Consider the following 15,406-nt stretch of genomic DNA (forward strand, 5'->3'; position numbering starts at 1 on the left):
TGGCATTACAGTGCTTGGATCTTAGACTGTAAGGGATCAGAATGAAGCAGATGTAAACTCTTGAAGCCATGTTCTTGCCGTGTCAATGGAAACACATATTTCCTTGATTGGAGGTAAAGTGTGTGTGTGGTGAGCACACGTGCCGGCAGGTATCTACGTGTGCACTCCTGTGCTTGCTTGTTGTCATGTTATTGGGACGAGGAGTGTGGGGTAGCTAAAGGCTTATGGATCTTTCCAGGTAAGCTTAGCACGTGATAGAATAGTCTATGCTGTGTTTTTCTGGTTCAGCAACCAGACAATGCTTGATCAACTACAAAGAAAATGCTTTAGTATTTCTCTCCCCCTTATCTTCTGTCCTTAATAGCTGGGTCACAGTGTATACGTGTCTCCCTTACACACACACACCTGCCGGATGCTTTAAGCCACACACACAAAGGGCTGTCCTATTTTTTTTTTTTTTTACTACTGGCCCAGTTCAATCATTTACGTGATATCCCTGGGGCTGCACAAGCAAAGGGACCTTTCTAAAGTAGGTCAGTGGAGCGTTCTCTGCCCTGGCAGTTGAATGCAGGCACAGGATATGCATCTTCCGACAGGTCTCTGCCTCCCCTGTTTTTAACAGGAGATGGCCTATTCCAGGAGATCCCTAGCTTCCAAACATGGAATTAATCATGGGTCCTTTCTACATTTGTCTGCCATGGCTTGGTCTTAACCTCAAGCAGGAAGGCATAAATCAGCAACATCACAGTCAGCAAAATGTTTTTCAGCCACAAGTTTAGAAAAGGCTTAAAGTGTACCCAGAATTTACTGCCTACTTTCTGTCCACCCAATTCCACCTTGACAGATTTCTCCTCCTTTCCTTGTGTCCTAGGCAGCGTTTTAATTTCTTGGTAGGTGGGACAAGGAGGAAATATATGAAGCACAGAGGGTCTCAGAAGAACATGGAAATATATATATTCAGAATCTATTGGCTATGATATTACTAAACAGCATCTAGCTGGAGACCTAGACCTTCAGAGAATGACTAAAAATGTAACAAAAGACTGCCTTGAATTATCATTCTCCCCTGTCTGGCCAGTTATTTATGCAGTGGAGGTACTCTCCTGTATTGTCATTTCTTTCCACTAAGGTATGATTTTAAAAGGCTCCTGAAATACAGATCTCTTCTTTGGGGCACAAATAACATCATTTCTCTGGAAATCATGTCTATGCTGTGATTCAAGAAATCACCAAAACATATGCAAACATCATGATGGATAATAATTTAAGAGGGACAGTCTCTTTCCTTTGGCTACCATTTTTTTTCACAATTTTCCCCTCAAATTTGGCCATTTAAGACTTTGGTCAGTATTTTACTAGTAAAATAAACAGTTCACAGGAATGAAGTCCCTCATTTTCTTTCGTACACTGATAGGATAGCAGCAGTGTTTGACAAGCTGGGAAATTTTTATGCATATAAAGATTCTCTCGTCACCACCTGGTCCCTTTCTTATTCTCAATAATCATGAGATGTTTAAGGACAGGGTAGGATGCAGTGCCCATGTCTTCCTAATGTCAGCAGATGTGTACCTTAAGAAGAACAACTTTAGACACAGATGTGGAAGTATGGCTATCACTGAGATGAACCAGCCTCTAACAATTCCTTTGGGTGCCCGACTTCCCCAACTAGTCCCCCAAACAGGACTCAGATATTCTCCCATCAGTGATGTGGCTTTGGGATATCCCAGTCTGATGCTCTGGATGGGGGTGTGAGACGGGATGGCCTTGGAAGGCCAGTGAGAACATCACGAGGCCTGTTAAACCCACCCTCCCCAGTGGACACCGCAGCATCTGCATGGAAGGAGGCCCAGCAGGTCTTCATTTGAAAGAGTCAGGGGCTCCTCCTCACTTCTCCCAGTTTCTAGATAATTCTGGTCTCTTCTCCTTTGGTACCTCTCAGTCTCCTCACTTGAATTTATGAAGGTATTAGACATCAGCACGGGGCCGGTACACAGTTGGTGTTCAATGTTTGATGGATCCATGGCTGTTGAGATAGCCTGCAGTTCTACCTTCTTTTTTTTTTTTTTCTGGTACGCAGGCCTCTCACTGTTGTGGCCTCTCCTGTTGCGGAGCACAGGCTCTGGACGCGCAGGCTCAGTGGCCATGGCTCACGGGCCCAGCCGCTCCGCGGCACGTGGGATCTTCCTGGACTGGGGCACGAACCCGTGTCCCCTGCATCAGCAGGCGGACTCTCAACCACTGCGCCACCAGGGAAGCCCCAGTTCTACCTTCTTAATTGTGAATATTTTTCTGTGTATAATAAAAATAATCATAACCATAATTCTCATAATAGTTATCAATGGTTGAGCAATCATTTATCTATTCATTCAACAGATTCATACTGAACACCTGTTACAGGATGGGTGCCAGACTTAGCGCTGAGGATGCTACAGTGAACACAACACACCACAGCCTCTGCCCTCAGGCGTTTACACCATCAGATTTGCCATTCACCTCGTCTACGTGACTACATTAATCACCTGTCTCCTTTGCTCCTTTCACAGTGTTGTAAGGGAACATGCATTTTAAAGAATTATATTATACTAAACAGAAGACAATTATAGACAGCATCTGCTTTTGGTTGACAATAAAATCCAAGACAATCAGATACTACCATAAAGGAGTAAAAAGAAGGAATAGGGACTTCCCTGGTGGTCCAGTGGTTAAGACTCCATGCTTCCATTGCAGGGGGTGAGGGTTTGATCCCTCGTTGGGGAACTAAGTTCCCACATGCCGAGTGGTTCAGGGGGCCAAAAAAAAAGAAGGAATAAAAAACCTGGAAGAATGCATGGGGAATACAGGACAGCAAAAAAAAAATAAAATTTCACAATCAAAACCCTTATTAGAAGAAGTGAAGGTTAGAACTGATAGTACAGATGATTTAATTACTATCATAAAGCAGCAGTTCTCAGATCTTTGGATTTCATGGACTAAAGTAGAAGGTGAGAGGGCTTCCCTGGTGGCGCAGCGGTTGAGAGTTCGCCTGCCGATGCAGGGGACACGAGTTCGTGCCCCGGTCCGGGAAGATCCCACACACCGCGGAGCGGCTGGGCCCGTGAGCCATGGCCGCTGAGCCTGTGCGTCCGGAGCCTGTGCTCCGCAATGGGAGAGGCCACAACAGTGAGAGGCCCGTGTAACAAAAAACAAAACAAAAAAAAGTAGAAGGTGAGAGTGTGCAACTAGCTTCAGTGAGAGCAGAATGGACAGGGGACCAAGCCGCAGAACAGGCTGAGGGACATTAAGTGGAAACCGCAGGAATTCCCGGATTGGACTCTGCTCACCATTCTGCCCCAATCTGCAAGAGATGCATTAGCCAAGCAAGGGGGCCCATGGCAATGTCCTTCCTTGTGCCTTTGGTACCATATCCTCTTGAAATATATTACTGGAAATATACTGAACAACTGAGAAACAAAAATAAGAGCTGAAGAATGGAGATGTTACGTAAGAATAGAGCTGGTGGTAAATACTAAAATCAGTTAAAACTGGAAATGTCTAAATCAATGTATAAATCTTGTTATAAAAGGTATGTATACCTTAAGATTTATTCTCAAATGTCTGAATTGCAAAACATTGGAAGAGAAATAAAAATATGGATTGGCAAGAGTGCCGTACTTAATTCGCAAAAACAAGAAGTGAAAATACTATTGCTGGCACGATGGGAGTTGGGATTAAAAGTTGGACAAGCTTATCTGCAATAATAGAGGAATAAAAATACCATATTTATTTTACTTTTTAATAACTTGAAAAATGTGGAATAAAGAGTGCTTTTTGAAAACCTCAGAGGTAATTGTTAGGAGAAGAATATATTATATATCTTTCAAACTCTGGAGGTTATAAAAGGAAACAACATATAAATCACACATCACACAAACACACACACACACACACACACACACACACGAACTGGAAGGAAACAGGAAACATAGAATAGAAATCATATAGTACCAGCCAAAAGGAAGCCAAATATTTCACTCATAACAATGAATACTAATGCATAAATGTCTTCCATTTAAGAAGAAAAATTTAAGTTGGGAAAAAAAAGAAATCTAAAATCCAATTATGCTTATTTTCAAAAGAAGCACTTAGATGACATGACAAAAAAGGTTTAAAGTTACAGGTAGATAAAGGCATATCAGGCAAGTATTAAAAAACTAAGGTGGAAGCATTATTATAACAGTGGGATTCATGACAGAAGTATTAAACAGGATAGGAAGCTGTTTTATTTGGCTATGGACATAATTCACAATGAAGGAATCCATGTTATGACCCTTTGTGCACTGAGTAACTTTACATGAAAATATGCAACACAAATGAGAAATACAGAGAAAGATGACAGATGAGAAAATTGGCCTTCTGTGTCAAGCTTCCTTCTGGGCAGGCTGGAGACTTGACACACCAGGGGAATGGCTTGCAAAGGGATTAGGGAGTTTTCCATGTTCTTCTATTTCTGTTGGTTGGTATTTAAGGCAGGCGATTTTTCTCCCACTCACTCACTGCTCTTTTTAAAATACCCACTACATGCCGGTGGGTGTTCTGCTGGCTGCTGTGGGAATAGGCACCTGCATCAGACCAGGTCATGCCTTCAAGGGGTAGGCTGTTTGAGAAATGACATGAAAGTTCAGAGAAAGTGGTCACCATAGGAACTGGTGCTGGCATGGATAGAGAAATGGGGCAGGAAGGAAGGGTGTCCCAGATCTTCCAGAAGGAAGAGCAAAAATGCTGGGGCACTGACAATGAGCTCAAAACACATTAGGACCGTTGCAGGGTAGCGTGGTGAGCAATCTGGTAACCTGGGCAGTCCTCTCCAACTCCTATGGTCCTGTCTTCTGTTTTGGCAGCAGGTCAAGTGATACCATGCAGTCCCACGTGAGGTCCCAGAGCATAACACTAGCCCCTGACAGAAGCTGCTTCCACCTCTGTGTGAGGCTCTAAACATAACTCCTTCCTTGGAGCCTACCAACATCCATTTCTGCTCAATCTTTGCTGGAAGGAATGTGGTTTACTTTTTCATTTAAGTCATTTTAAATGAGACAGAATGTATTTCTTAAAATTCATGGCAGGGCTTCCCTGGTGGCGCAGTGGTTGAGAGTCCGCCTGCCGATGCAGGGGACACGGGTTTGTGCCCCAGTCCGGGAAGATCCCACATGCCGCGGAGCGGCTGGGCCCGTGAGCCATGGCTGCTGAGCCTGCGCGTCCGGAGCCTGTGCTCCGCAACGGGAGAGGCCACAACAGTGAGAGGCCCGCGTACCGCAAAAAACAAACAAACAAACAAACAAAAAACATGGCAGCAGGCGTAAAATTTCAGGAAACTAATGGAAGACGCTAGCTGAAAAGTATTTTGTGCCCCTTTAGTTAAAAGGTGCTGAGTACAATGTTCTCTGAGAACATGGGATCTGAATCGAAGTCTTAATAACTCTTTAATGAACTTGCTTTTGCAGGCACTGTAAAGGCTTTCCAAATTGTGTCCATTAAAGAGAGACATGCCAAGTAGTGTTCAATGACGGCCGAGTGGAATTAGGGAAAAGAAAATCTTCAGGAGGGAGAACTCCGTTATTACCATTTGCTCCACTGCCTCTGTTCTCCACTGGTAACACTTGGTTGTCTTCAGGACAACAGGACTTCAAAATGCTAACGTGTGCTGTGATTATACAAAGGGAGCGTAGTGTACAGCATTTTCCACATATTTTACTACTATTTTACTATAGAAAATCCTCCCTCCCCAAATCTACGCAGCCTACTTCTGGGATTACTTTTAGAAGCTCTTCCTTTTAGCATCTTGAACTCTGCCTCACTGTATCATCCATCACTGTGCACCTGGGACCCCGAGCAAGTTTAAACCCTCTTCCAGATGAGATCACTTTAGCTATTTGAAGACAATGACTGTGTTCCCCAGAGTCTTCTCCCAGCCAAGCACTGCCACCTCCTGCAAACATTCCTCAGCCGGGCAGGGTCACTATCTCCCTACACTAGGTGTGCTCCAGTTTTATTTACTTTTACTTAAAACCCTGTCCCCAGAAGCAACGCAATTCTCTCAAGGGGGCCAGATAAGCAAAGAATACAAAGAAATTACTTCTGTTGGACCAGGCATTACCTTGGTTGCCTTTTTGTCCCCTAGTAGAAAAGTAGCAGTTAACTTACTGCTACTTGTAAGCAATTAAGACTCCAGAGAGTAACAATCCCATAGGGCAAATCCCATAGGGTACCACATTTTATGATGGACACATACCACAGCCCAAAGGGAAATATACATCTGAAATTTAAGAAAAAGATTCTAGAGAGCACTTGTATTTTCTTACTTATAAGCTGCACAGCTCCTAAAACAACTGTCCAGCTAAATGACTGATGGCATTTCAAGAGTTTTAATTCCATCCTGAGAATACATAGATTTTACATTTGCTTTTTAATATTCCCCTTGATTTCTGTTTGGCATTTCCCACCAAGAAACAACTTCAACGGTGAGTGAATATTTCCATTCAAGGTGTGGTTAATGTTTCAACGTTTGTGGCTTTTTCAAGCAATCGGATGAGGTCCGAATAGGTCAGGAAACAACTAAATTACTGGTCATACAAAAGCATAGCAGAAAGTTCCGTGACTCAGTGTAATGTAATATTTCCTCTCTTTATATTATTCATTATAATGATAACACAGTGTTATAGGTACAACAGTGCCAAGGTCCATCTGCATTTCAAATTCATTCCTAGTGGAGGATGTTTTTATATTGTGTCTTGTAGCATTAAAGTGTGTTTACAGAGATACTGATGCTGTTAGTGCCTCGCCTAGATTTTATTTATCGTACTGACACTGTGAGTATTGGCTCCAAATGGCTCACAGGGGCCCTTTTTCAAAGAATTGTTCTCAGCCAAATGGGATCCTCTTTGTCTGGGATGTCACACTCCCACTGCCCCCTGGGGGGCAGCCATGGCCAATGACTGAGCGACAGGAGTATACAAAGGCCAACACCCTGGTCTCAAGGTGGGGCTACTTGGCGATATGATAACATCTGTGTTCCAGAGCTCCCCCTGGGTGGGGTCATGTGACGTCAACTCCAGCTGAGACCACATCCTTGCTTGACTCCTTCCCCTGCCTGGTCCTGTTTCTCTGATTCCCCTTCTCCTGAGGGCTCTCCCCATAATAAACCACTTTCACTAGGATCTCTAACTCTGTCCTGTTTTAGGGATTTTTACCCAGGACAAAGCCATTATTGTTTTCCCCAGTGGTTGCTACTCGGACAGTTAGAAAGTAAATGATCCTTTGACTGCAGTGACTGTATGAGGAAACTTGACATTTTAGGCAATGAAATCCAGCCTTTTTGCTAAATATTTGTTTAGAAAATATGTGCCCATTTAATATGCTGTGTCTTCTAAGTGGCTGCCAACTAAAAACATTTAGCTAATTTAAAAATAGTTTTGGGGGCTTCCCTGGTGGTTGAGAATCTGCCTGCTAATGCAGGCGACACGGGTTCGAGCCCTGGTCTGGGAGGATCCCACATGCCGCGGAGCAACTAGGCCCATGAGCCACAACTACTGAGCCTGCGCGTCTGGAGCCTGTGCTCTGCAACAAGAGAGGCCGCGACAGTGAGAGGCCCGCGCACCGCGATGAAGAGTGGCCCCCCCTTGCCACAACTAGAGAAAGCCCTCGCACAGAAACGAAGACGCAACACAGTAAAAAAAATAAATTAAAAAAAATAAAGTTTTGGAAACAAGGTGTCAGAATGTAGTCCCTCAGAAAAACCTCCTTAATTGACGGAGTGGACTCATGCACTGAGTTAGTTATGCTAATAGTACATATTGACTTGTTGGAGTCTTTGCAATTCCAGTGAGATGCAGATTACTGCAAGGAAATTCAATGCTCTCCTGAAACGAGTCACTGTAGACAGATCGTTGTAAAGACAGAGTGCCCTAGATGGAATACATGTACTGGGTGCCCAGTGAAGACGTGTCCCCCACCCTAACTCCCACTGCCAAGGCCTAAAGATGGCAAGAGTGGATTGTTTTGGTGGAGGAAGTATTTTTCTTCTAAGCAAGTACAAGAGGATTCTCCTAGTCTAAGACTGGCTCTTGAATCCTGCTGACCCAAAGGCTTGGGCATCCAGCATTGGGGCTGGTGAATACACCTAACTGCTTATTTCTCTCATGTCTCCATGAAAGACTGGCTTGATCATCTTTGGCTTGCATAGGTGACCACATTTCTGGAAAGGAGGTGATCATAAAGGGTAGCCATGACCTGGAGGCGGGGGGCATGCCACAGTGCCTGCTTAACCCAAGGGGCCTAAGGGCAGGGTCAGCAGCGGGGGAGCAATCTCAGGTGTCAAGTCTAAGGTCAAGGGCAATGCTGGCACTAGGGAATGAGGGAATGAGTGAAGGAGCCAAGGAAATTAGAAAGAGATGGGCAGGGAATGAGGCTGGGGTCCTGGTCTACTTTTACTGCCACTTTCTGGTGGCAAATGTTTAGGCTTTCCAGCTTTAAGGCTTAGGCAGCCAGGAGAGGCACACGTGAGACCCTGTAAACTCAACTCTGAGTGTCCGTTCCAACTTAGAAATCCTAGACAGCGAGGATGCCAGATTCCGTTTATTTTTATACAAATATCCATCAGCTAGAAACTGCACAAATGAGATTTGATTTTTCTTGGCCATCATTACATAACCTTTGATTCTCAGTTGAGAGGAAAAAACCTGCTTTAATGTGTTCTCTGGAATGTCATTCTAAGGGGATAGTAGCAGGTGGTCTTTCCCCAGAATTTAGAAAATGAAGATGAGCTGAGGCTTAAAGAATACAAATCTTGGGCTTCCCTGGTGGCGCAGTGGTTGAGAGTCCACCTGCCGATGCAGGGGACACGAGTTCATGCCCCGGTCCGGGAAGATCCCACATGCCGCGGAGCGGCTGGGCCCATGAGCCATGGCCGCTGAGCCTGCGCGTCTGGAGCTGTGCTCCGCAACGGGAGAGGCCACAGCGGTGAGAGGCCCGCGTACTGAAAAAAAAAAAAAAATACAAATCTTCAGGTGATTATGTAGAGACAGGAGGTTAGGTTTGCGGAGTAAAGAAAAGGGGCAGATCCGCTGTGCTGTATCACAGATGACAAGCCCTGGGCAGTGTTTCGGGAGGGATGACGTCCATCAGCCTCTGCTTTACCTCACTCCTCTTCCTCTCCTCACCTCCCTCCTCTGCCTTTTCCCTCTCCCCGTTCCCTCTGGTCTCACATCACCTCTCTAATACCCTTCCTCCTTTCCTTAAGGAGCCTACTATTTGGTTTACTTGGTTTTCATCTTTGAAAAGAGCAGTGTACCTTGTTGACTGTTTTTTCTCTTTCTTCTCTTTCTTTTTATGTTAAAAAGGCAGTTACATTATACATTGAATTCTGAGAAGAGAAAAGTATAGTGAAATTCTCTTTAACACAAAGCATTTTTTTGGTGTGATTTTCAAAACATAATCTTTCAAAATTGTCACTGTACTTGAGGTGTACCTGGAACCCTCTTTAGGGTAATGACTGTGACATTCCTCAGAGGTGAACTCATTTCCATTAGTTGTTTTAAAAAGACACAGGCTGTCGGTCTTTTCACACTCAGTCATGAGACTGAAAATAGAGACTCATCATCACCTATTTAAGGGTTATGAATAGCACTGCCTTGAAAAGGACGGGTGGAAATCTGTGTGGAAATTGAAAATGATGCATCCAATTCCGAAGTTAGGTAGGTAGACACAAAAATGAAGTTGGAGGCCAAATTGCCTCAGAGTTCTGAGCACAAGACATGAGACCCCTCCCTGCCATGGTAATGGTCAGATGCCAGGCATCACTTACAGATGCAGAAGGGACGTGGAAGGTAGTTTAGCACTAAGACTTAGTAGTGTCTCCCAACAAAAAAGGCTCCATAGTGCAGAGGCCATCCTAAGCCCAGTGGTAGGCTGGATTATTAACATTCTTCACTCTGTCCTTTGCAGGTGGCTTTGCTATCCCTGCTACTGGGGGCAGAGTGCACTTCTCCATCCCTGGACATGGGTTTGACCCACATCCCGGTGGAGTACCCACAGAAGTGACAGTTGGGTTCCTCCAACCCAAGGCCCTAGGAAACTCTGTATGCTTCCACTTGTCCTTGCCATTAGAAGGACATGGCATGGGCAGCCCACGGGTCCAAGGAAAGGGTAAGAGATAAGGAAGAGAGAGAGGACGCAATAATTGAGCTGAGTTTGGATCAGCCAAACCCTAGGTGATCTGAAGATGCTGAGTAAGAGTAAAAGAAAGCTGTTTTGAGCACACTGGAGTTTTAGAGTAGCTGTGATACGGCAATTTTTCGGAAATCCTTGACTGACACAAAGCACTCTTCCTAAATGTGGCCTGTTGGAAGGAAGAACATGAATAACAATAGTGACGAGAAAATGAGAGTGTGAATAGATAATGGTTTTCTGAGGATGAGGACAGGCCTGTGTGTATGGTTGCAAAAGTGGCTGATGTTGCTCCCCATTTTGAATAAACACCCCCAGACACACCCTCCCCCCACCAACTGGGTCTTGGCCAAAGGTGAAGGACACCGCGGAACCCTGCCTTCCCGGCTACACTGGAAACCACTGATATTTCCACGTTCAACGATGACAGACATTGGTCTCTTTGGGAAGCAGCAGAGTCTCATTTCAAAGAACATCGGATAATTAAGTAGGGGAAGATCTTCAAGACGACCTACACCTGGGAGAAGTTAAACTACTTGCTACTCATAAGGCAGGCCCTTCAATTACCGGTCAAGTGCCTCAGTTAAATGGTTATATTCTCCCTGAAATTTGTCTTTTAACTTTACCCCTTGCTCCCAACCCTTCCCTCTAAAGGCACAGAGAGTAAGTCTCTTGACTTTTCCAATATGGTATTTTAAAACACAGTTACACATCCAAAGTCTTTTCCACACCAAACTCCCAGGGTTTCCTCACAATCTTATTTTGGCACACCACTCACCATTCTGATCACTCTCTTCTAGACACCTGCTTGCTTGTTCATATCCCTCACAGAATGGGAAATGCAGAATCAGAGGCAATCTTTAAGGTGTATGTAAAACACTGCTGTGTAGATGAGGGACTAATTATTTTGTTACCATGACATTATGTTTTTAATTATTTATGCCTATAAAGTGTCAAAAAAAATTTTTTTTGTTACACTAATTTGGTTTACCCTCTAAATAGCTTTCTCTTCCTTAGGAAAATGACTATTTCCTTGTTTAATAATAATGATAATGGGGGCTTCCCTGGTGGCGCAGTGGTTGAGAGTCCGCCTGCCAATGCAGGGGACGCGGGTTCGTGCCCCGGTCCGGGAGGATCCCACATGCCGTGGAGCGGCTGGGCTCGTGAGCCATGGCCGCTGGGCCTGCGCGTCCGGAGCCTGTGCTCCACAACGGGAGAGGCCACAACAGTGGGAGGCCCGCATACGGCAAAAAAAAAAAAAAAAAAATAATGATAATGATATCAGTTCCAATCACCTTCCTCTACTGAGGTCTATTAGATGCCTGGTACTTCCCTTCTGCCAGTTCATTAATCCACATAAAACCCTGAGGGTGGTATTATCATCTTCACATAAAATGAGGACACAGGTTCAAAGAAGGCAAGTCACTGGCACGAGGTCACACAGCTGCACGGGGCTCTAATCCAGGCTGTCTGGTTCTACACGCGTGGTCTTTCTACCATCCTCACTCCCTCATCTCATTTCATCTGGGAAGGGAAGGGGCTAATTGTTTCATGGGAATAGCCAGGAGCAAAACATGGATCAGCGCTCTCCCCATTCTGTGTACCATATGGAAAGGTACCTCTCTGCCCACTTCAAAGTAAGATGGCCTCTCACCCTGTGACATCACAAAACCTTTGGCTGGAAAACAAGTATCACATGACTGCCATCAGAGACAGGATGGAAAGGAATCAACAGAGGCCAGTCTTGTGATCTTCAACTAAGGTTTTCTTCTATTGCCATGGTGGACACTGCTGATGCCCTGCCCAGATACCCTGTACTGGGTAGGTATAGGCAGAACAATGGCCTCCCAAAGATGTCCATGTTCTAATCCCCAGAACTGGTGAGTAGTTATGTTACGTGGCAAGGGGGACTCAAGGGTGCAAATGGAAGTAAGGCTGCTAATCAGGTGACCTTGAGATGGGAAGGTTATCCTGGTTTACCCAGGTAGGTCCAGTGTAATCACAAGAATCCTTAGGAAAGGGGGAGAGTCAGGACCAAAGGGATGGTGGTGTGAGAAAGACGTGACCTGCCACTGCCATGCTTCATTGCACTGAAGATAAAAAGGGGTCACAAGCCAAGGTGTGGGCAGCCTCTAGAAGCTGGAAAAGACAAGAACGTGGATTCTCCCCTAGAGCCTCCAGAAAGGAATGCAGCTCTGCGGACACGTTGATTTTAGCCCAGTGAGACTCACTATGGACTTCTGATCTCCAGAACTATAAGATAATAAATCTGTGTGGTTTTAAGCTACCAAGTTTGTGGTAATTCGTTACAGCAGCAAAATCTTACTAAGAACACTGGTGGTATGTGTGCTGGCTGCTCACGGCCCACAGCGGCCCCTTTCTTCAGAAAATTGCCATCGGCAGAACATGAGCCACTTTACTCAGGGGTTTGAAATGACCTCCATCATGGGAGGAGGAGGGAAGCCCACTGATACCAAAGGCTGGTCTCAAGGAAGGACCACCTGGTGAAACTCATGCTCCAGACTCCCGCAGGATCCACCTAACACCACTTCCTAGTTTAGTTCCTCCCCTTCTCCATCCGCTTCCCTCTCTCCCTCTTGTCCTGAGAGCACCCTCTCAATAAATTACGTGCACTTGAGTCCCCATGTCAGGCTCTGCTTCTAGGGTATCCGACCTGAGACAACTGTCATACTCAGAAGAGGTGCTGGGCCATGGGAAATGGGTACTGAAGGGGAAACGGGGGGCTGGGAAGGGTGGGTTTCAGGGTTGAGGAGCTGGAAGGTGAGATGAACGACATATCAGGCCCACACTGGGCCCTGGCTCCCAGCTTGGGAAACAGGCTCTTGATCTTTTTTTTTTTTTTTGTGGTACGTAGGCCTCTCACTGTTGTGGCCTCTCCCGTTGCAGAGCACAGGCTCCGGACGCGCAGGCCTATCGGCCATGGCTCACGGGCCCAGCCGCTCCGCGGCATGTGGGATCTTCCCGGACCAGGGCACGAACCCATGTCCCCTGCATCGGCAGGCGGACTCTCAACCACTACGCCACCAGGGAAGCCCCATGGCTCTTGATCTTAAAGTGTTCTTCCCTGAAGCCTTCACGGCCAAGCCCAGCACTGCAGCATCCAGGCCGTAAGGGAGCAGGAGGTAAGGCGTGGGCCTGGCATTGGGACCCCACGTGGGGAAGGCCTGTCTCTTACACCTGTTACCCTCTCAGTGGCTGTCCAGGCACTCTAGGCTTTGCTTGGCTTCATATCTGCAGGATCAGCACCGTCTCAAGAAGACGGTCCCCATCTCGGTCAGCCTTGCATCGTTTGATTTCCAGCCTCATTTCCTCTCTTAATTCCAGCCTCCTGCCCTTCAACTTCTCCTAGGGTAGGTACATCCTAACTGCCCCTTGAGAGCACACATGGGCGTCTCCTTCCCCCTTCTCTCTTGTTCTGCAGTGACCCGTCAATCACCAGGACACGCTGCTGTTCTTGAAACAACGGGTTTCAATTCACTCTAAGTTCCACCCGAAGTACCTTTATGGTTTCCTCCATCTGTTTGGTCACTGGGTTTCCACCATGGGACAGACAGAAGAGTGTTAACTGCAGAATTTCTGTGCGCCTGGCTCTCAATGGCTCAGGTCTTCCTTCTAGCTGGGACGTTTTATAGGTCATTCTCTTCATCTGGGCAAAACCCCCAAGACGCTCAGGCTATCACCATTTCTCTGAGGTACCAGGAGTGAGTCCTTTCCGGGTCCAGAGTTGTAATCACCAGTCCAACCGAATCCCCTGTCCTGCTTGGGTCAGTGCCTCCCTGAGGTCTCCTGCCTTCCACAGCTGCCTGTCTCTGTCACTCACCTGTAGCTCACCAAGCCACAGACCCCCTGCCCAGGCGATCCCAGAAAGACACGGCCACGCATACTGGAGAGGACCCTGCAACGCGTGACTCAGATCTCCCTCCAGGACAGAGGCGTTCGAACCCCAACTGCCCGGCACCTTGATTGCCTCCCACGGATTCCCTCTCCCTTCACTGCCCTTAGCTAAAAAGAACTGCTCGGTTCAAGATTTTGCCCCCTCCCCAGGGGCTGCCCGTACCCAGTGAGAGGTGATGCAGGGGTACAAAGTCCCAGACCTCTGGCCTCAACGCGAGATGACTGTACGGGGCTTGAGAGCTCCCCGGGGATCGGCTGGGAGCTTTCTTCCATCTGTACCACAACCCAGCGTCTCCCTCTGCCCAGCCCTGCTTCCCTTACCTGTTGACACATACTGTTACCCCAAACGCTCCCAAACAACCCTCCTGCATATCAGACAGGCTCAGAGTCTGTCCACGGGGACCTGGACTCAGGTACACCCCTCTCACCTGGCTTTGCAGGGATGCAGGGACCTGGACTCAGAGGCAGAGGGACGGCTTACCCACGATCATGTGGTTGCAGACATCACAGAAAGTGGGCTTCTTGAAGATGTGCTCCTGAAAGGCGTGGGCCTTGCCGCCACCTGGGTACAGGCCGGCCCTGGTGACTGTGGATGTCAGGCATCCGGGGCCAGGGAGCAGGCTGGAGCTGGGGCTGACCTCCGAAAGCATGTCTGCCTGCAGTTTCACATCGCTGTTGGTTCGCTGGAAGAAGTTGTCAGCACTTTTGCTCCGTAAACTCTTGGTCTTGAAAGAAAGTGATCGTTTTAGTTTCTGGAGCTGCAATGCAATGACAGAACAGACTTACGATCAATCGTGCAGACTCCTGCTGTGGGGCTGAGGCCTGCTCCATGGACTGCTCTGTTTCTACGGACTTCCTCAGCCCCTGGGGAGGCTCACAGATGTCCCTGAGGGGGGGTGATGTCAGCAGCCCCTATTCCACCGCCTGCCCCTCCTCTCTGCCTCCCTGCCTTCCCACCCACATGTTGTCAAAATATCCCACTGCTTTGGACACCATTTGCCTTTTGAATTGGAATCACTGGAAATATTAATTGTATGAACTCCTGGGCTCAAAGGCTGGGTCCCTCATGCTGGGTCTCTGCTGGTCTTTCTCTGCTGTGGTCCCTTGGCAGCCATCTGTCTGTTCACACAGCAAAGCAGAGGAGGCCACTGTCTGACTCGGAATTAATCTGGCTAAAGTATCACAGAACACAAGCCGGAACTTCTCAAGCCTGCTTGGGTCCAAAGCAGTGTGTGTGCGTGTGCGTGTGCGTGTGTTTGAGGAGGGCATGGTGTGAAATTATCCATTTGACTTT

At 46.8% G+C, this 15,406-nt stretch overlaps 1 protein-coding gene across 5 annotated transcripts in view; it reads right to left on the reverse strand.

Moving 5' to 3' along the window:
• The window catches only part of STAC (SH3 and cysteine rich domain), a 103,716-nt gene that overhangs the window by 52,017 nt on the left and 36,293 nt on the right, over positions 1-15,406 (reverse strand). For 3 of the 5 annotated variants that reach the window (XM_082637808.1, XM_082637806.1, XM_082637809.1), the window contains exon 2: positions 14,594-14,870. The exons of 1 other annotated variant lie outside the window; for it this stretch is intronic. In XM_082637808.1, coding sequence (XP_082493934.1) covers positions 14,594-14,870 — 277 coding nt within the window. The remainder of the gene's footprint in view (positions 1-14,593; positions 14,871-15,406) is intronic. One more of the 5 variants, XM_082637807.1, reaches the window with a different exon arrangement.

Source organism: Mesoplodon mirus (assembly GCF_964341445.2).
Source record: "Mesoplodon mirus genome assembly, chromosome: 12".
NCBI lineage: Eukaryota > Metazoa > Chordata > Mammalia > Artiodactyla > Ziphiidae > Mesoplodon > Mesoplodon mirus.